Source organism: Canis lupus, chromosome 24 (assembly GCF_011100685.1).
Source record: "Canis lupus familiaris isolate Mischka breed German Shepherd chromosome 24, alternate assembly UU_Cfam_GSD_1.0, whole genome shotgun sequence".
In the NCBI taxonomy this organism is placed as follows: Eukaryota; Metazoa; Chordata; class Mammalia; order Carnivora; family Canidae; genus Canis; species Canis lupus.
This window is the reverse complement of record NC_049245.1, coordinates 48103816-48124427: the sequence shown is the minus strand read 5'-3', so window position 1 is coordinate 48124427 and position 20612 is coordinate 48103816. Positions and strand designations below refer to the sequence as shown.

The following is a 20612-nucleotide window of genomic DNA, read 5'->3' as shown; positions in this document are numbered from 1 at the left end:
AGAGCTGCGTCCCCCCCACCCCCCGACCTTCGGACCCTTTTCTAAACCGCCCCACTTTCTTACAAATGTATTTGGAAACCAGACCTTTGCTACCACCAGTGTCTCTGGGTTTTGTACCGGTCCCACCGCCCAGGCCGCGCCGGCCGCCTCCGCCTCCGCTCTCAGGACACCTGCTCTCTGACCCGCTCCCCGCTGGGCGCTGCCGGTGCCACCGGGCGTCTCTTTCCTTCAAAGCAACACTGTCCCGGCCCGGGGCCCAGTCCCGCCCGCGCCCCGCCGACCGCACCACCTCCCAGGAGGCGCCGAGGGAGAAGAGTGTAATGAAGGGGTTTTTTTTACGTGACTGGTTTTTTTTTTTTTTTTAAATCAATGTTTAAACGAATAAATATTTTTTTATGAAGAGGAAAAAATGTGTAGATTACATTTCACGTTTTGTACTTTTCTGTTCGTGTCTGTATTTTGGTGTTTGCAACACCAAAGTGGGAGATGCAGTCCGTGGAGTGGCGCGCTCTTTGGGGCTGGGGGGGCACGGGGCCCTAGGACTTTTGTATCAAGCTCTGGATCCTGACCAGGTTGTACATTTGGACTCTGGGTTTTGGGAAACAGTCATAACACTGCCAGGACCGCACAGGGACCTCGACGCGAGAGACACAGCTACTGCTTCCAACTTTGCACATCTTCCTTTTTAAAAAAGAAACTGAGAAAATGCAAAAACTGGAACTTTTTGCAATATTATGAAAGATGATCTTATTTTCGCTCATTCTGTGACATGTGCAACGCTTAAGAAAGCCATACTTAATGGTTGTTTTTATTTTTTAGATTCTATATTGTGTTTTGTATGTGGCCCTTTCGGAACTACTTGTAGTGAGGGTGCTGTGTGTGTGCTTTTCTTAAATATTTATTTTTTCAACATGCTTCCAACCTGTCAACAAAAACAAAACAGACAAAAAAGGGCAGTGTTTGAAAATTGTTTTCTTTTTTTCCTTGGGGATAATCTATATTATATCAACTTTATATTAACGATCATAAACCTGTGTTTGTATCGGAGATGTGCGGAATATTTGGGAGAAGACTTTGGTGAGCGGTTGGCAGGAAATCACAGCTGTCGCCGTCTGTAGCCACAGGGCAGGTGGACGATATCCTCTGCTGGTCTCGCACCTGCCGCCTGCGGGGTGAGCTCTGGGCCTGCCTGGGGCGTCTCCTTCCTGTGACGGGTTAGCCTAGACATTCTTGCAAAGCTTCCACTTTCAATAAACTGGGAAATTGCTGCTCAAGCCGACGCCTCGTGTTTCACAGCGTCCCCTCCCGCGGCGTCAGGGACGGAGCTCTGCGGCCCGCGGCCCGGCCTCCCCATCCCCAGCACGCCCGCCTGTGCCAGGGTCTCAGTCCCGCGTCCCTCCCCCCAGGAGGCAGACACGGCTTCTGGAAAAACCCCACATCTTTAATTTTTCTCCTTGCCTGGCGCGGCCCAGACCCGAGACACCTGAGCTTCGCGATACAAATGTCAGCCCCCGGAGCCCTGGAACCGGCAGGTTAAGTGCGGGCAGGGGAGGCCCCTCCCTGTCGCCCCTCAAAGTGCATCACACACTGGCCCCGTGCGGCCCATCCCATCCGCACCCTGACAGGGCCACCCTGGGGGCCTCGGGCCAAGGGGACAGCCCTGAGGTTTGGCTTTAGTGCAAAAGGCTGGTTTCTTCAGAGGCACTTTGAGTGGTGGGACGCCCCCACCCCCTGGGGGGGCCAGCGGCTTCCAGAGACCCTGCCGCGGGGGAGGCGGGGGCGGGGGGGGGTAGCTTATTCCTCCCAGTCCTGGCGGCCGGCGGCCGGGGCGGCGCTCAGTCCAGGAAGCGCTGGCAGGCCTTTTTCCAGCGGCAGGCCGTACACCACAGGTCCCGGTGCTCCATGCCGTACACCTTGCGGCACTTCTTGGCATCACCTCGGGGCTTCCTGCGGGCACACGGAGACGGCGGGGGCTGAGGCTGGCCCGGGCCCTTCCCCGCCTGACGCCTGCCCGGGCCCCTCGACGCATCACGCACCTCGGGCTGGCGCCAAGCTTGGAGGGCAGGGTCGGCACGCAGGTCCTGAGGGCGGCGGGCTGCGGCTCCAGGTGGAGGGGGGCCAGGCAGCCCTGAGAGGAGACACAGCTGCGTCCTCTCCCGGGCCCGAGCACCCCGACCCTCCCCCAGCCGCTGCCCGGGGCTCGCCCCCCCGGAAGGCGGCGTCCCCGCGGCACACCTCTCGGGGTGCCGCCGAGCTCAGCAGCGGGACCCGGGGCAGGGCCAGCGGGCGCAGCAGGCTGGACAGGCTGGGTGGCTCGGGCAGCTCCAGGCGGGGGAAGGCGGGCGGCGCGGGGGCCGTGGGGCACACGGGGGACAGGCCGGACAGCCCGTCTGCCAGCACGTCCACGCCAACGTCCAGCTCTGTGTAGTAGAAGTCCTCCTCACCGTCGCTCTGCTCCGGCTCTGCCTGCCGCCTGCTGGGGACACCACGGGCGGGAGCTGAGGCCCTGGTCCACCCGGCTTGCCCCCCCCCCCACCTGCCGGCCCCACCGCACCCCAGGTGCACCAGGCGGATGTGTCTCTGCATCCCGGAGGCCGTGCTCAGCACCTTCCCACACCGCTTCCATAGACACTGGAACAGGACCTGCACTGAGCTCTGGGTGACAAGGGCTGGTGGTCAGGCTTGGCCACCGTGTCCACCCCGCCCTGAGGGCTGCCTCAGGCTCACCTTCCTCTTCCTTGGGGCAGGTTCCCCAAACAGGAAATGGGCTGTCTCGGAGGGCAGTGGGGGTGACGGGGTGGATGGAGAGGACTGGTCACTGGCCAGGTCCCAGCCCCAGTCTCCGCTGCTGCTGCTGCAGCTGCCCAGTGGCCGCGCCAGGGTCTCCTTCCAGGGCTCCAGGCCAGGCTCTGTGGGGACGCGCCGGCACCCATGTCAGGGCTCCTGGCGGGCCCAGGCCGCCCGGCAGAAACTGCCGCTGCAAGCCCCTGCACGCTGGGCCTGTTTGCAGGTGAGCGTGGGGGGTGCAGCGTTCTGGAGGAAGCAGCGGCCGGGAGCAACTGGCCCCCACTGCCTGAGATCCGGGCTCCCCAACACAGGGACCGACACACAGGGACACCCTGTGGGGGGCACGCCTGGCCAGCCAGGTGCAAGTGGGGGGCACAGGCTCACAGACCCGGGGCACTGCGGTGCTGGCCTTGGAGGGGCACGGGGGTCCCGGTGTCTGTTTCCGGCCTCACGAGATATTTAGGTGGCGGCGTCCCAGGCAAAGGACTTCCCCTTGCCCCAAGGGGTGGGCAAGCGCACGGCGAGCGACGACGGGTCCTGCCCTCCCTACCCAGGCCAGGTGTGTGTCTCACCTGGGCTGCAGGCTGCAGCTGGGGCCCCCAGCAGGAGGGGACTGGTTGACAGACTCGTGAGTGCGGCCGCAGCCATGACCTCATCCAGCCGGGACTTCCCTGGGGGGGCTCTGGAAGAGACGTGGGTGGCGTCCAGCAAGTACTTGAAGCCCCTCCCCTGGCCCAGCACACGTGCAGGCCTGGGCACTCGCGCGCGCGCGTGTGTGTGTGTGTGTGTGTGTGTGTGCACGCGTGTGAGCGAGCCAGCTCCCTCCCTCCAGGCACAGGGCTGGAGGCCCGGCTCCTCCCCCGGCTCGGGTTACAGACCAAGTCTGCAGGAACCACCGGGAACCAGCAGCCGGGGTCCCCCCGCGGCCCGCGCCCCTGCAGCCCGGGCTCGCTCGCGGTGGTTCCCTCAGGCCCGGAGCTGGACCGCGCTGGGCCGGGGTCTCAGGCCCCCGCTCCGGCCGGGCGCAGCCGCCCCGGGGTCACACAGTGACCGGGGTTGTGCAACAGCAGCCGTGGGCCGCGGCCAGCCCGGGAGGGAGGGGCAGCGGCCGCGGCTCCGGTGCGAGCAGGGGGCCCGGCCCGCCTCCACCTGGGGACCCAGCGCGGGTGGGGCGCCCGGGAGGGCTCGGGCGGGGCTCGGGCGGGGCTGGGGCGGGGCTGGGGGCCGCAGCCGAGGCCGGGCCTCCCGAGCGTCCTCCACCGCCCGCAGGCCCGGCCCGCGGGGGCCTGGGCGCCCCGCGCGGCTGCTCCGCTCCTCCGGGGCTGCAGGGCCGGGGCCGGGGCCGGGGCCGGGGCCGGACCGCGCGTGGGGGTCGGGAGGCACGTGCCCGCACCCCCCCGCCCCGCGCACCTGCGCACCTGCCGCGCGGGGCCCCGCTCACCTCTGCGCGGGCACCGGGACGTGCGCCGACGGCGTCCGGGGCCCCCCCGCCGCCCCCGCCCGCGCCCCCGGGGCCCCGAGGTGGGCGGCCCGCGGCTCCGGCTCCCGCGGCGGCGCGAACTCCGGGCCCGCGAAGCCGCCGCCCACGGCAGCGCCCTGCGGAAGGGGCAGGCTCAGCGGGCTCCCAGCCCCCCCCGCCCGCCCGCCCCGCCCCGGGCCCGGAGCCCGCGCAGCGCCGACGCCATCTTCGCGGCGCCCGAGCGCGGCCGGCGCCCCGCCCCCCGGTACCTGCGGCGGCGCGAGCACCGAGACGGGCGCGGCCGCGGGGTCCCGGCCGGCGGCGCGGGGCGGGGGGCAGCGGCCCGGGGCGGGCGGCGGAGGGCGCTGGGCCTCCATGGCCGGCCGGGCCGAGGCTGCAGCGGCGAGGGCGGGCGCTCGGGACGCGGCCCCAGGCCGGGCGGGGCTGCCCGGGCCGCCGACCCCCGCCCGCGATCGGCCGCCGCCCGCGCCGCGCGGCCCGAAGCTGCCGGCCGGCCCCGCCCCGCCCCGCCCGCGGCCCCGCCCCCGCCCGCCCCCGCCGCGCGCCCATTGGCCGGCGCGCCGTGTCAACATCCCGGGCCGGGGCCGGCCGCGCTCCCATTGGCTGGCGCCGCGAGGCCCGGCCCGCCCCCCGCCGGCCCTCGGCCCTCGGCCCCGCGGAGCCCCGGCGCCCCCGCCCCCGCCCCCCCGCCCCCCCGCGGGGAGCCCGGAGCGCGGAGCCCGGTGACTGGCGGGTCCTGCGCAGGCTGCGGGCGCGGGGAGGGGCTCGGCCGCTGGCGGGCTTCCCGGGAGCAGGTTGTCCTTTAACGCGCGGCTGCCCACCTGCCCCCCGAGCTTACGTAACGCAGGGGCCGGGCGGCGGCGCGCTCCCTCCGGGCCAGGGCCCAGGCCCCACCCCCCACCCCCCACCCCGGGGCGGTCAGCTCGCGGGCGCCGCCCCGGAGCTGCCCCCTGCGCAGGGTCCCGCGAGGCCTGAGCGGCGGACGGGCCCCTCCGGCCGGTCCCGGCCGGGCCTCCCGGCGGCAAGGAAAGCAGGCTGCGGGGCAGGGCTGCGGGGCGCCCGCAAGGGATTTATTAAGGCCTCGGGAGAGGGCGGCAGCCAGGGCCCCAGGGGCCTCGCAGGCGGGGAGCCGGGGAACGGGAGCCTACACGTGGCTGTTCAACAGGTGGGGCCGTGGAGACTCCTCCGAGGCTGAGGCTGGGGAAGCCGGGAGCCCCCAAGCCCGGCGCAGGTGCCCTCGGGCCGGAGCAGCGGGTTCCAGGCGCCCTGGGCCCCCATGTCCTGGATGCTCTCGTACACATTTTCCAGGAGGCCGTCATCCTTGCCCAGGCCCCCGAGCGGGAGGGTCTCGTGGGACTGGTCACTTCCCACAGCCAGAACCGCGTCGCTGCCCTTGGGGTCCAGCTGGTCTGCAGCAGTCCCTGGGTCCCTCTTTTTAGGCTTCCTGACCTTGGAGTACAGGATGTCCACCTGGAGAGAGAAAGCCCAGGGCGCGGTCGGCACCATCCTGCTCCTTCAAGGGCGCGCACAGCCCTACCCCGGCCCAGCCTCAGTTTACCTCAACAGCTGGGGTCGGCGCGGCCGTTCCCTGCCCCAGGCCCTGGGGGCCCTGAGCTGCTCCCTTGAGCCTCCGGATACAAGCATACTCAGCCACTTCGGGTCTGGGCTCAGGCCCAGGGCTGGCACGGCTGCTGGTGAGCCGTGCCCCTGCCCACACCGCGGGGCTGGCTGCCAGGCTGGCCCTGGGGACTGCGGCCAGCCCCACATTGGAATAGGTGGCCTCGGGGCCGATGGAAGGTGAGGCAGCAGCCGGTGAGAAGGGAGGTTCTCGGGGCGAGAAGGCCACCAGAGGTCGGCTGGTACCTCTGGACACCTCCAGCCACTGCGGGCGCTGGACATCCATGCTGACAGGCCTCGGGACTAGGGGTGGGGTCAAGACAGAGGTCACTGGGGGGCAGTGCGCTCGCTGGGGGTGCAAGCCCCGCCCCCTGCCCCGCCTCTCCCACCTGGGCTCACCCCTGCAGCCGCCGGGGCCCCGGTGCAGCTCATGCAGTCTGGTGTCGGACTTGCTGAGGGTGCAGAGCGGGTGTCGTCTCAGCAGCAACTGGGGGCAAGGAAGGCTGGTGGGTCCTGTGCCGGCCCCGCCCTGGCCCCGGGGACAGCCTGGCACTCACCGCTTCCGCCTGCATCACCCGGCCCGGGGGCTGCTGCCTCTGCGCGCGCTTCCTGGGGGCAAGGGGGGTGTTTATGGGGGCCGAGGTGCCAGCCTCTGACCCGCGGCCCAGCAACCCCTCGGAGCCCCGCCCCCCACCGAACCCCCCACCCACCCTCCCCGCCCCAGGCCAGACATACCTGTGGCAGGCCGTGCACAGTGCCCACAGCCAGAGGAGCAGGGCAAGGCCCCCTAGGGCCCAGAGGACAGGCGGGGCTGGGGGCACCTGTGGCCCCATCCTGCGAAGCCAAGGTAGGCCTGGGGGCAAGAAGACAGGGGTGCTGGGGGCGGCCCCCTCCCCTGGGCGGGCTGACTCCCACACAGGAAACCCCAAGGCTCAGGCCCCTCCTTCCTCCAGAAGCACGGAGGCCGGAGCCCTGGCACTCCCTTCCCGCCGCCGCCTCCGGAGGGGAGCTCTGCTTGGAGCAGGACCCGGAGGGTGGCTGTGCTCAGCCGGCGGGAGGTGGGGGGGGCAGCTGTGACCAGGCCCAGGGGCGCCGTGCCCACCGGAGCCTAAACCTGGGAACTAAGGACGCCCCGAGTCCCCGCCTTGGCCCTCTGAGGCCCAGGCCGCTCTCAGGTGATGCCCCCGGCCGCCCCCTGAGGGGCTGGGAAAGCAAGGGAGGGGTCAGCAGGGGGGGAGGTCGCCTTGGCCCCGGGCGAGCACCCCCACCCCTTCCCCCAGGCTCTCACGCCGCTCCCCTCCCACCGCCCCTGCCATCGGCAGTCTTCCCGGGGCATCACCCGACTTCCCGACCTCCCGACCTGGGAGATGCTAGTCCACCCAGCCCCAGGGGGTGGGCTCACCTGGAAGGGGGCCCAGCGCTCGGCAGCTCCCGGGGGGCCTGCGGACCCGGCCCCTCCTCAGCCCCGTGTGGGGCAGGCCCCGCGGCTCGGGCCCCCGAGAGGTGCCTGCGTGCAGCCCTCAGCCGAGCTCCCCACCTCACTTCCTGCTGTGCATCTATCTCCTGCATCTCCCTCAGCCACTCAGCCGTCGCCATCACAGCCTCACCCACTGGCTGCAGCCCGCGCGGGGTGCAGACGCTGCCTGGTTGGGGTGTGCGGCGGGCCAGCGCTGCTCCGAGCCTACCTCCGGGCGTCTCCACCCACCATGAGCTGGGCCGGCGTGGGTCACGGGCCGGGGCAGCCTCGAGGCCTCCAGAACCTGGGGCTTCCTCCGGCCTCAGCAGCAGGGCTTCCCAAGGGCTCTTCACCGACCACGACCCCTTCAGTCCCACACATTTGCGGGTGCTGGGCAACATGGGCGGCCCCCAAGCTGCGACCCAGCTCGGAGCTGCTGGCGGAGCCCCATCAAGACAGCAGAGGACGCCTGCCTCCGGACAGGGGCCAGCGGGCTCTCGCAGGGCCCTCCCGCCGGCGCCCACGGGCCTGCGCAGGGACCCCTCTCCCCCGAGGTCCCACAAGCCAGCCGAGCCTCCAATGAAAGACACCACAACACAATCACTTTAATGTCCTCGCTGAGGAGACCCCCCGAAACACTGGCGGGTGGGCTCAGTGGCAAGGAAGTGTCCAGAAGGGAGCCCTGCAGCCCCATGTCCTCTCAGCAGTGTCCGCTGGCCGTGGGGTGTAGCCTGGGAGCAGGCCAGCCCCTCTTCCAGGAGCATCTAGTCGGGTGACAGCTGGTCTCCCCGAGGGCACCCGGGAGCTGGGGTCCCTGAGCCCCGTCCACGGCACACAGGGCTCTAGAACTCGGTCATCTTCTTGTGGGTGTCTGCTTTCCTCTGTTCCCGCTGCAGACCCGCCTCCTGGGCCTGGAGCTGCCCCAGCTCCCGCTGGGCTCCCGCCAGCCTCTCCTGCAGCTGGGCCGCCGTCACACTGTGCCTGAGGAGGAGCCTGCCGTTCAGCACGAGCTGCTGGGCCACTGGCACGAGGCCCCCACACCCGTGGCCACGGCCCTCCTCCTCCAAGCACCAGACCCTCCTCGGACAGCCACCACCCTGGGGTCAGCGCGCGCTCCAGCTCACGTGCAGGCGAGAAGGCACAGCATGGAAAGTGGGCAGGAGGCCCACGGCAGGGCTGAGGCATCGACACCCAGGGGGCCGCCCCCTGCCCCAAGTCTCGCCCCACACGTACCGGCCGGTGTTTCGGGCGAGAGCCTTCTGGATGCCCCGGATGTCCCGCTGGGTCTGCTCGATCTTCTTCTCCGTCTGGAAGAGTCGCAGGCCCAGGGCCCGCTTGGCACTCCTGCTGGCATGGTACATCTCCTTCCCGCTCCTCCTCCCTGCGGGGGCCGCCGCAGCCTCCAGCGCCGCCGGGGTCCGGCACTGCAGCTTTTCGTTCAGAAAGTCAAACACGCTACGAGGGGGAGGGCGTCCACCCCCACTGCCCTGGCCTTTCGGGGGCCTCCGGGCGCCAGCCTTGCCGCCCTTGGTCCTCTTCTGCAAGATCTCTGCGCACTGGTCCAGCGACTTCCCTCGAGGCAGCACCACAGCGTGGATGGGCTCCACCCGGCCCTCGGCATGCCGGCCCAGACCTGGGGGCACACGGGGCTGGCGCTACCGCTGCTGGACCCGAGCCCCGCTGTGCGGCCCCCTCCCCTCCCCAGGGCGGCACACACTCACCCTTGCCAAACTCGTAGCCCATCTTGGCAAGGAGTCTGGAGCCGATGCCCCGTGTGTGCACCTCCCAGCCAGCGAAAGCGGAGCTGCAGGTCCCGGGCTCGGCAGCACTGGGTTCCACCACTGTAGGAAACAGGGCAGTGGCTCGGCCCCGCTGGACGGGGAGCACCCTGGGCTCCAGCCAGTGTCAGCCCGAGAGCTCAGCTCCGGGCCAGGGTCGTGGTGCCCTGAGCCTCAGGCTCTCCGGTGATTGCCCAGACCTGTCACCGGCACGTGACTAAGGCAGGACTCACGGCAGAGTCTGGCGCAGTCTGCTCCAGCCCCCCCACCGCAGGGCCAACCTCCCCACCCGAGCCCTCCCCTGACCCACCTTCTCAGGCGGTGAGCTCCCCTCTTCCCCCCGTAGAAAGTCCACGACTTCGCGGCTCAGTCCTCCCCTCCACCACCGTGGACATGGGGGTTCAGGAACTACCACCTCACCGGACAGATTCCACAGGAACGCCTCCCCTCTCCATCCTACCTGACCCCTTGGGAGGGCTGGACGCCCTCAGCCAGTTACCCTTCTTTTTTTTTTTTTTTTTTTTAATTTTTATTTATTTATGATAGTCACAGAGAGAGAGAGACAGAGAGAGGCAGAGACACAGGCAGAGGGAGAAGCAGGCTCCATGCACCGGGAGCCCGACGTGGGACTCGATCCCGGGTCTCCAGGATCGCGCCCTGGGCCAAAGGCAGGTGCCAAACCACTGGGCCACCCAGGGATCCCCCCCAGTTACCCTTCCTGAACAGCTCCTGCCCCGGCTCTCTCGACACAGCCTCCCCTCTAGCTACTAGGTGTCCCCACGTGGAGACCACTGGAAGGAGCCGCTCCTTCCTGCCCCCATGCCCCGCCGGTCCCTCGCACGCCGACCGGCCAGCCCTGCTTCAGTGGACACGGCTTCGGCCTGCGGGGTGTGGAGCTGCGATCATCCCGTGTGCTCCCTGAAGACTAGGGCCGGGTCATTCCATCTGCAGGCCTCAGGGCCCGCCCCAGACTCCACACGCTCGCTCTCATTTGCCCCCAATGCCTGTGGCGGGCTTCCACGTGTCCTCAGTCACACGTGCCCCTTCTGAACACAGTCTGCCTCACTGCCCCCATACTCTCCAAGGATGTGGTGAGAGGGTCACAGGCCCTGCCAGCCGGAAGCCTCTCGGGGTGACTGCTACCGACACTTCCCCTTGCCCCACTTTCCTGGCTTCTGGGATCCTGAACTGCCGCCATACCTCTGGCATAGCTGGGGTCATCTGGGTCGCCACTGTCTGAGTCTGAGGATCCCGTGGGGTCTGTGCGCAGCGGGGGCAGGATGCTGTCCCCCTCTACCACGGCCTCCTTCAGCAGCAGTGAGTCAAACTTGACGGTGTAGTAGCCATTATCTACATCTAGAGGCAGGGAACAAAAGACAGGCCAGCTCAGTGGCCTCAACAGGTGGTAGGAACCACATTGGGAGTTAGAAGGAAGGTAGGGCCCAGGTCAAGGGTGGTCTCGCTCCTCTTGGGCATGGAACAGGGCTCTCCAGGAGGGGCCCCGGCTGAGAGGCCCGTGGGCAGCCTCACCAGTTATCCGAGCGGGGTACCAGAGGCCATCCTGCTGCTTGGCCAGACATGCAGAGCCAGCCTGTAGGGAGCTCAGGTCCGGGTCCTGGAAGGGGCGCAGCTCATCCACAGAGACCACCTGCCCATGGGAGAACCTGCCAAGACAGCCGCAGGGAGCAGGGGCTCAGACACAGCGCACTGGGGCAAGTGAACCCAGGAGAACCCAGTCCACCTGCCTGGGCATCAGCCCAAAGGGAGGGAGACACGGCGGACAAACGGACACACGCGCATACACACCCACCCACGTATACACATACATGGGGGCATGCACACGTATACCCCTGCACACAAACAGGCACGTATGTCCACGTGTGCACACTCTCTCATTCTTGGGATGGGCCTGGCTACCCTGGGGATGAGATGCCTCGCATTACCCTCCAGCTCTCCGGGCTAGAGTAACAATGTGGTGGGCAGACAACCATGTGACGAAAGCTCCCCATCGCCTCTCCACCAGAAGGGAGCCCCCCGGCACAAACAGATCGTCGAGGCGGGTGTGTTTGTGCGTGTGCGCTTATGGGACCGAGTCCTTCCCAAATCAAGTAGGAGAACACAGCTGTAACAGTGATGCCTTGATCTTTAGATGTCAGTGAACCAGTGAGATTAAAACCAAAACCGAGAGAGGAGGGGAGGGGAGAAGAGGAGGCAAAGAAAGAGGAAGAAATGTGGGGACAAAGAATGACAAGCTCAACTCTGCCAAATAAAGGCATAAAAGACTAACCACATATCCCCTCTACCGTGCCAGCCTTTCAAAGAGGAAACCGTTTTAACCCTACGAGAGCAACGAGGGTCTGGCATTTCCTGGGTGACGTAGAGCTGACGCTGGCCCTGGCAAGCCCTTCCAGGCGGGACGTGGTGGTGATAATGGGAACGCCAAGGAAGGGCTTCGGTCCTCTCCTATGGGTGGACAAAGATGGCCTCAGACACCTCCCCTGGCAAGATTCTGGGCAGTTTGTTCTCACACCTGATGGTCCTCAGGCCCTCAGGACACTGCCAACGACCAAGTAGGAGCCCAAGTAGTTGCATCAGCAACTCCAAGACTGGGCTCCAAATGCGGTGGTGACTCTGGTTGAAAATCCTCGTTCAGCCAAGGAGGAAGACAATGGGTCCAAAAGGGGGGGGGGGGGCTACACCCAGGACTGAGTTCAACCAAATACCCACTTCAGCACACGCCCCCAGACACATGCCTCCAGAACCACCAATTAACATTTCTCTGCAGGAATATCCAGTGATAATAGAAGCCTGAAAATCTGGTATCCTTCTGAACCCAGGAAAACACACCTAAGAACTGATTCTAGAAAAATAATAATGAAAGTATGCAAAAATTTGCCCCAAAGGATGGTAACTAAATTCAAAAGACTTGGAAATAACCTAAGTTTCCAACCACGGGGAATAGTTAAAGGCATATCCATAAAATGAACTTAAAACTAAAACGAACAGGCAAAGCGATCAATAGAATGAGCAAGAGCACCTGGGAAGAGTAACACACACATGAAAAACCTCACATGTGATGGAGGAAATTCTACACACCGGTCAGGAAAGGATGGACTGCTGGTTCCATAAGGAAAAGATTAGAAACTGGTTTCCCGTATTGAAAAACCAACTCAGGGACGCCTGGGTGGCTCAGCGGTTGAGCATCTGCCTTCAGCCGGGGGCGTGATCCTGGAGTCCTGGGATCGAGTCCCACAGTGGGCTTCCTGCATGGAGCCTGTTTCTCCCTCTGCCTCTCTCTCTCTGTGTATCTTTCATGAATAAATAAAATCTTTAAAAAAAAAAAAAAAAAGAAAAACCAACTCACTGGATGCCTGGGTGGCCCAGGGGTTGAGTGTCTGCCTTCAGCTCAGGTCATGACCCCAGGGTCCCAGGATCGAGTCCCACATCAGGCTCCCTGCAGGAGCCTGCTTCTCCCTCTGCCTATGTCTCTGTGTCTCTCATGAATAAATAAATAAAATCTTCAAAAAAAAAAAAAAAAAGGACAAACCAACTCAGTCACCTACCTCACAACAGTCATGGATGGAAATAATACACTCTAGAATAAAACTAGAATGTGAAAACAAGCACTTAGAACTATATTCTGAGTTCCAGCTGTGGCCAAGTAGAGAAAAACAGGGAAACTAAGCAAAATGGTCCAAACTCACAGCATCAGAACTCTGGAAATGGAATGAAACAGACAACACACTGGTTAGTCATTATTTGTGAAAAACTGTCCAACTTCAGCCCCAGTGGCCCAGCGGTTTAGCGCCACCTGCAGCCCAGGGCGTGATCCTGGAGACCCGAGATCAAGTCCCACGTTGAGCTCCTTGCATAGAGCCTGCTTCTCCCTCTGCCTGTGTCTCTGCCTTGGTCTCTCTGTCTCTCATGAATAAATAAAATTAAAAAAAAAAAAAAAACTGCCCAACTTTGGGACAGAATGGGAGGTGGGAATGTCTGTGGCTTCACAGTGGGGGACATGCCCCGCGTGCCCGCGAGGAGCAGTATGGCAGGGGTGAGACCAGGGATGAGACCTGGGAAAACCATCAGCCCTGAGGCCGTGAGCCCAGCTCAGTGGTCACTTACGATTCACAGGGATACCCAGAAAATGGAACGACCATAGAAGGGCTCCACCCCCCCAAACACCCTGGTTCTCCAGGAAACAAGGTGCACCAGTCAGGACTCCGGCCAGCGTCACGTGAACGGAGATGGGGGCTGCTGAACATGGAATGTGTCCCCCGGCCCACACACACTGACTGATGGGGAGAAGCCTTGAGGGCAAGAGTGGCTGCAAATAACCTCTGCCTACATCACTGCCTGGCCACGAAGCCACACGGACACAGAAGGGACCCCTAAAAAGCCAGGTCAAAAAGTAAATATAAATTTAAGGATCTAAGCAGATATATCAGAAGCTGCGCACTATGAGGGGGGACAGACTTCGTAATCCAGGTCCAGAAAATATATTAAAAGAAAACAAAATACTAAAGAAAACGATTCAAATCCCAGAGCTGCTACAAGACATTACCTGAAATGTACCATTTTCAATAAAAACTCACCAGGCACACAAACAGTAAAGTGGGACCCATATTTAGGAGAAAAAAGCAGTGAATGGAATCTGACTCAGTGGGTCCAAGTGCCAAAATCTGCCATGACCTCAAAGCAGATTGTGGTAAGTTCAAAGAACTAAATGAAAATGTGACAATGATTCAAGAAATAATAAATCTTAAAACATAAATAGAAAATATATAAAAAGAAAAAAAAGAAAATACGTAAAAACAAGACAACAGACGTGAAAAGTCAATAACTGAAATGAGAAACTCACTAGCTGGGACACTGCTGGTCTCCAGCCTGGTGTGTAGGAAGCTGGGAAGTTACCCCTTTGCTGTAACCAAAGGTAAAAAACGGAACAAAATGAAAAAATCACTAACTCTTCTTAGATCCGTGAGAGAAGAAAGGTCACAGGGCAAACTGCTATGCCAAATTTGGAGACACCAATAGGCAGATACCGAGAATCACAACCTACCACCACGGTAACCCCCCCACCGCCTGGCAGGAACCACCGTAGGAGCCTGTGCTAGAAAGGCTCCGCGTGGACAAGTCTGAGAGTTCAAACCCCTGGGGCTCCCACACTTTTTTTTTTAAGTTTCATTTATTTATTTGAGAGAGAGTGAGAGCACAGGTGGGGGCGGGGAGAGCGGCAGAGGGAGAAGCAGGCTCCCCGCGAGCTGGAAGCCCCACAAGGGACTCGATCCCAGGACCCCGGGGCCATGACCTGAGCCGAAGGCAGTGGCTCCAAGCACCCTTGGGCTCTCACGCTTTTGTGAGTTGTACTCCAGCTCTACCAGCTTTCCACAGTGAGTACTGGAGAAAGATCTGCTCATGCCCTGGCAGAGGGAGGGGAAAGGAAGCACCAGAGGGGCGCCTGGGGGACTCCGTCGGAGGACTAGAGTGCCTCCCTCTCTCACTTCTTACCACCACACCACTGAAGGCTCGTTACGGGGACACTTCCTTAATCAAAGACAAAGAGAGGGATCCCTGGGTGGCGCAGCGGTTTAGCGCCTGCCTTTGGCCCAGGGCACGATCCTGGAGACCCGGGATCGAATCCCACGTCGGGCTCCCGGTGCATGGAGCCTGCTTCTCCCTCTGCCTGTGTCTCTGCCCCCCTCTCTCTCTCTGTGTGACTATCATAAATAAATAAAAATTTAAAAAAAAAAAAAAAAGGCAAAGAGAAAATTCTGAATCATGTACAAGGATCCTTAGTAAGGTTACCCGCCAGTTTCTCGCTGGAAGCTATGGAGGCCAGGAGGCAGGCGGATGACATATTTAAAGGCTTAAAGAGAAAACAAAACCCTGCCAACTGAGAATTCTGTATCTGGCAAAACTATCCTTCGAATGACAAATGAAGACATTCTCATATAAATAAAAGCGAAGGGAGTTCATTTCTAGTAGACCTGCCCTACAAGCAATGCGAAAGGGCCAAAGGACATTAGACCCTAAGTCATACTGACACTGATAAAGGCAACTACACAAGTAAATATAAAACTGCTACTACCTTTCTTTTTCTTTTTCTTTTCTTTTTTTTTTTTTGGTTTGCAACTCATCTGTTTTTCCTCTATATGATTTAAGACAAATGCAGGGCAGCCCGGGTGGCACAGCGGTTTAGCGCCACCTTCAGTCCACGGCCTGATCCTGGAGACCGGGATGGAGTCCCACATGGGGCTCCCTGCATGGAGCCTGCTTCTCCCTCTGCCTGTGTGTCTCTCTCTCTCTCTCTCTGTGTGTGTCTCTCATGAATACATAAATAAAAATCTTTAAAAGAAAGAAAGACAAATGCATGAAGTAACACTCCTGAATCTCTATTCCAGGCACACAAGTATGGGGGGATGGACTGTAGGTAGTTTCCCTACACTATTAAAGCTAAACTGGCATTATTCACACTAGATTGCTATGTTAATCATAATCCAGGGAGTGTCATTAAGAAAATAACATGGGGGGTGCCTGGGGGGCCCAGTGGTTGAGCATCTGCCTTCAGCTCAGGTCATGATCCTGGAGTCCTGGGATCAAGCCCCATGTTGGGCTCCCTGCTCAACGGAGTCGGCTTCTCCCTCTCTCTCTGCCCCTCCCCACTGTTCACTCGCTCTCTCTCAAATAAATAAACTCTTTTAAAAAAAGTGTACCCAAAAAAATCAAAGAGAATCAAAATGATAGAGTAGAAAAAAACAAACACCAAAGAAAGTGATAATGAAGGGAATGAGAAACAAATAACCTAAAGGCCTATAGAAAACAAAGGGACACCCGGCTGGCTCAGTCGGGTGGAGCATGGGACTCTTGATCTCGGGGTGGTGAGTTCAAGCCCTACACTGGGTGTAGAGATTTGTTAAAAATGAAACCTTAGGGCAGCCCTGGTGGTGCAGCGGTTTGGCACCGCCTGCAGCCCAGGGCATGATCCTGGAGACCCGGGATCGAGTCCCACATCAGGCTCCCTGCATGGAGCCTGCTTCTCCCTCTGCCTGTGTCTCTGCCTCTCTCTCTGTGTGTAGATCATGAATAAATAAATAAAATCTTTAAAAAAAAATGAAACCTTAAAAAAAAGAAGAGAAAATAATAAGACAACTGGGGTGTGTCCTTATCAATAACTATTTTAGTTGCAAGCAAAGTATGCAAACTCCAATTAAAAGACAGAACCTGGAAGGATGGATGAAAAGAATGATCAAATTCTATGCTACCCATGAGACTCATTTTGGGGTCCAAAAACAGCAAAAGGCCGACAAGTTTCTAATGCAGGCCTTTCATGAAAGTGTTAAAACACGAACTTTTGAAAAGTGGGTGATACCTGTATAGAAAATCAGAATCTTAAAACATGAGAGACACCGAACTCTGGGAAACAAACAAGGGGTGGTGGAAAGGGAGGTGGGCAGGGGGTTGGGGTGACTGGGTGACAGGCACTGAGGGGGGCATTTGGCGGGATGAGCACTGGGTGTTCTGCTATATGTTGACAAATTGAACTCCAATAAAAAAAAAATTAGAATCTCATTAGATTGAAATTTGTCAAATATATGGAAATCCTGAGTCCGTAAAAATATTAGATACATTTTTTTTCCCTAAGATTTTATCTAATTACTCATGAGAGACACAGAGAGAGAGGCAGAGACACAGGCAGAGGGAGAAGCAGGCTCCTCGCAGGGAGCCCGATGTGGGACTCGATCCCAGGACCCCAGGGTCACGCCCTGAGCCCAAGGCAGATGCTCAACCACTGAGCCCAGGTGCCCCTAGAAATATTTTTTTAAAGCTAATTCACTACTTTCTCAGGATGAAAGATAACCATTTATTAGCTTAGAAATGAAGTAAACAGAACAGGAAAGCCCAGCATTTATCCTGTATTTTCTCTATGTACCACTGGGAGCCAAGTCAGAGGTGCGGGAGAGCATCTCTTTACGGCTAACAAATGGAAATGAACAGAGAGAAAGACCTCTACTTTGCAGTCCCTGCTGAATCTGCCATCAGGCACCGATCACCAATGGCGTCCAAGGCTGCTAACATCACAACAGAAAAGCTAGACACCAAGTACGTCCCGATGAAGGAACAGCACCTAGAGTCTTGTCAAAGAGCGTGGACCTGCATGTGGTCAGCTCCCTCAATCCAGCTGCCAGCTTGCAGAGGACTGTGTTGGACCGCACCAGGGGTGTTCGATGATGGGGCCCGGGGCCCAGTCCTCCAAAAAGCTGTGAGGCCAGGAAAGGCTGGGAAGAGGGTGTGGACAGCCAGAGACAGCAGCTGAGTGAGCAAGATGGCACTGCAGTGTTTGCACCACCACCACACTTGAGTGTGACCATAATAAAAGTCCAGAATAGCGGTCGTTTTGGAGGAGGGAGCAGGCTGCATTTGGTTTGAGGTGCACGGAGGGGCTTGGGGGTGGTTGGCAGATTTGCAGTTGTGAGCTGAGTGGTGACTGCTCGGGGTTACAGGAATCCCCACACTGTGTACTTACTTCCCACGCCTGATTTTACTTTACAACAACGTAAAAGTTCACATTGACTGTGAGCTTACAACCTGTGAGGTACTACTCTAAATTCTCTGCACGTGGTAACGCATTCCATTGTCCCAACAACTATGAAAGACAACTCTCGTTTGTTTTACAGATAAAGAAATTGAAATACAGACCTTAAGCTATAAAAAATGAACGAAAAAATACTGTATCTCACTAGGAACCAAGGAAACACAAATTCAACCATGATCCCATTTTCCCAGCGCTCAGCAGGCAGGAATCGGCAGTGATAGAGAGGATGAGGGACGAGGCACCGGCCTTCATACGGAAGCGGGAACTCTGCACACTCTCGACACACCGGTCCCATACTAGGGAAATTCTCAGGCAGGTACAGAAGAAGACGCTACTAAGATGTTCACAGCAAGCTGTTTGTAACAGACAAAAACTGGAAAACATCAGAAAGGAACATAATAAAATGTGGCACATTTGTGAGAGAAAAGAACATAGCAGTTAAAACCAATTAAACAGCTCTGGAGATACCAGCACAGATGCCCTCTCACATCCCTGCTTAGTGAAAAAAGCAAGTTGCAAAATAAACCATCCTGTGTGACACCATTTGTTTCAAAAGTAGCACAAAAAGTTACTCTTCTCATATAGGCTCCTGTCTGCGGAGAGCTAACATCTGCTAGAGGTAAACACAAGGGAGTTGTGATCACAGCCTGGGAGGAGAAGGGGCTGTGACACAGCTATTTTTAAAAATACAAAGCAGGGGCGCCTGGGTAGCTCAGTGGGTTACTGAGCTAAGAGCGTCTGCTCAGGTCCTGCTCAGGTCCTGATCTCAGGGTCGGCTCCGAGCTGAGCAGGGAGTTTGCTTGACATTCTCTCCCTCTCTCCTTCTGGCTCTCCCTACACGGAGGGTGCATACTCCCTCCCTCTCTCTCTCACAAATAAATCTTTAAAAAATAAATAAAATAAAAATGCAAAGCAATGCAAGAAAAGCGTTGATCTGTCTGGCAGTGGCAAGTGGCTGTCGTAGGCTGTGCCAGTCGGGCCTATAGCTAACACAACAGAGCAAGGCACAGCAGTTGGGGGCCGAGGCAAAGCTAGCCTGTGCCCGCTGCAGGCTCGCTCGTGCCGCCGTCTGTGCCAGGCAACCTTAGCCGTGGTGGGGCCCACCCCTGGGGCTTGCTGCACGGAGGGGTCAACACACGTGAAACTCCTGGCCCGGAGCCTGGCCTAGAGGAACAGCACACGGACACGTCAGCTCTCATCGTCACAAGGGGCATCACCCGGGCCCGTGGAGGCACCCAGAGGGTAACGGCAGAGAGGACGAGAGGGCTTGCTGGTCTGTTCTCTGACCTGTTTGTTCAGCAGCACATGGATGGGTCTGCTTTGTGAAAACTCCAGTACGTTTCATGATTTACGCACCTTCCCGTACGGGTGCCACACTGTAATCAGACTTACAAGGAAAGAAAGGATTGTGGAAAATCGTGTTAAAGGACGCTCTGGACCCAGCAACGGTCCGTAAGCAAAGACAAAGACCAAAGGACTAGAGAGAGTTTCCCTGGGTTATTGACTCAAAAAGAAAATCATCTGCAAGACTTGGTAAACATTCCTTCCACAGATGGAAGCGATAAGGAGCAAAAGCCGAGTCGGGCATTTTAAGGAAAGAGTGACACCGTTGCCACAGTCGTGTGAATCTCATCATGAACAAGATCCAACTTACGGATTTGTCAGGGATGCGACCCTTGAGCATCGATTGATGAAAGAAAAAAAAAAAAAAGAAACCAGTGACTTCTACGGTTTCCTTTACACGGTGCAGGCAAACAAGAGGAAGACAAAGGAGAGAGCAAACACGAGCCTGGCAAGGAAGGGCTGATCAGCGGCGAAGGGGGCAGCGGGCGGCCCCACGCCGGGCCCTGCGGGGCTGCGACACTGCATTTTGCAAGCTTCCCCCGAAAGAACCAGAGCAGCGAAGGGTGGGGCACCGTGCCTCCCAGGACGGCGCGGCCTACCTGCGCCCCTGCCCCGGACTCACCTGCAGCTGTCCTGGAAGCGGCACTTGCCCTCCAGGAAGAAGGGGCAGGGCTTCAGGGACTTGTGCGTGGGGTAGAGGTAGAGCACCCGCACGCCCGCAGAGCCGTCGCGCGCCGCCTCGGTGCCCACGATCATGGCGTTGTGGTACTCCAGCGTGCCCCAGGAGCTGTAGTACGGCGCGTTCACCTTGCGGCCGCTCAGCGCCTCCTCCTCGTCGCCGTCCTCGTCGCCGGCCCGCTCCTCCTCCCCCTGCCCGGGCCCGCTGGGTGCCGGCTCGGGCTGGCGCTCGCGCTCGGGAGCCGTGTCCGGCGCGGCCCCGGGGGCTGCGGGCGCTGCGGGCCCCGCCTGCTGGGAGCCCCGGCTGTCGGCGTCGCCCGGGGCCGCGCGCTCCCCGTCCAGCGCGGCCAGCAGCTTGCTCTTCCGGACGGACACCAGGCTGGCCTCGGTGAGCTCGATGAGCTCCTGGAGGTCGCCGCGCAGCTGCCGCAGGTCGGCCAGCTCCGAGGGCTCCAGGCCGGCGCCCAGCGCCAGCTCCACCTGCTGCAGCTGCGCGTCATAGGTGTGCAGCGCGGCCTGCAGGCTCTCCTCGTCCATCCTGCGGCCCGGCGGGCGGCGCGGCTGCAACGACGGGGAGCCGCTGAGCGCCGCGCCGCCCCCCGCCCCGCCCCGCCCCCGCCGCGGCCCGGCCCGCTCCGCCCGCCCCGTCGCCTCGGGCCCCGGCCCCGTCGCCCCAGACCGCGCCCCCTCGCCCGGGCCGGGCCCCGCCTCCGCGCGGGCTCCGGGCCGCCGCCATAGAGCCCCGCCGGCCTCACCGGCTAGAGCGGCCGGCGCCCCCGCCTCCGCCCTCGCAGCCCACCGGCACTTCCTCCCGGGCGCCGCCGCCGCCGGAAGTGCCTCGCGCGGGGGACGCCGGGACGCGGCGCGCGGGGAGCGTCG

General features: G+C 60.7%; 3 protein-coding genes across 4 annotated transcripts; all 3 read right to left on the bottom strand.

Annotated features, from left to right (window-relative positions):
* Positions 1-954: 954 nt before the first annotated feature.
* On the bottom strand, positions 955-4623 carry SLC2A4RG (SLC2A4 regulator). The gene is made up of 8 exons (XM_038573011.1): positions 4516-4623; positions 4229-4383; positions 3360-3469; positions 2728-2909; positions 2555-2655; positions 2236-2473; positions 2037-2128; positions 955-1947 (listed from the first exon to the last, which is right to left on the bottom strand). The coding sequence occupies exons 1-8, from the start codon at positions 4621-4623 to the stop codon at positions 1836-1838; spliced, it is 1098 nt and encodes a 365-aa protein (XP_038428939.1). The 3' UTR covers positions 955-1835.
* A 686-nt stretch (positions 4624-5309) lies between these two features.
* Positions 5310-7780, bottom strand: LIME1 (Lck interacting transmembrane adaptor 1). Of its 2 annotated transcripts, none has more exons than XM_038572901.1 (6): positions 7570-7780; positions 6620-6737; positions 6442-6493; positions 6284-6371; positions 5826-6187; positions 5310-5737 (listed from the first exon to the last, which is right to left on the bottom strand). In XM_038572901.1, exons 1-6 carry the CDS (start codon positions 7739-7741, stop codon positions 5426-5428), a joined length of 1104 nt encoding a protein of 367 aa, XP_038428829.1. In that variant the 5' UTR covers positions 7742-7780; the 3' UTR covers positions 5310-5425. The 2 variants fall into 2 exon arrangements, with proteins under 2 accessions (XP_038428829.1, XP_038428830.1); XM_038572902.1 differs by having other exon boundaries at positions 7287-7711.
* A 140-nt stretch (positions 7781-7920) lies between these two features.
* On the bottom strand, positions 7921-20546 carry ZGPAT (zinc finger CCCH-type and G-patch domain containing). The gene is made up of 7 exons (XM_038572900.1): positions 20489-20546; positions 19678-20294; positions 10649-10782; positions 10319-10474; positions 9062-9181; positions 8574-8973; positions 7921-8321 (listed from the first exon to the last, which is right to left on the bottom strand). The coding sequence occupies exons 2-7, from the start codon at positions 20268-20270 to the stop codon at positions 8183-8185; spliced, it is 1542 nt and encodes a 513-aa protein (XP_038428828.1). The 5' UTR covers positions 20271-20294; positions 20489-20546; the 3' UTR covers positions 7921-8182.
* Between the last annotated feature and the right edge of the window lie 66 nt (positions 20547-20612).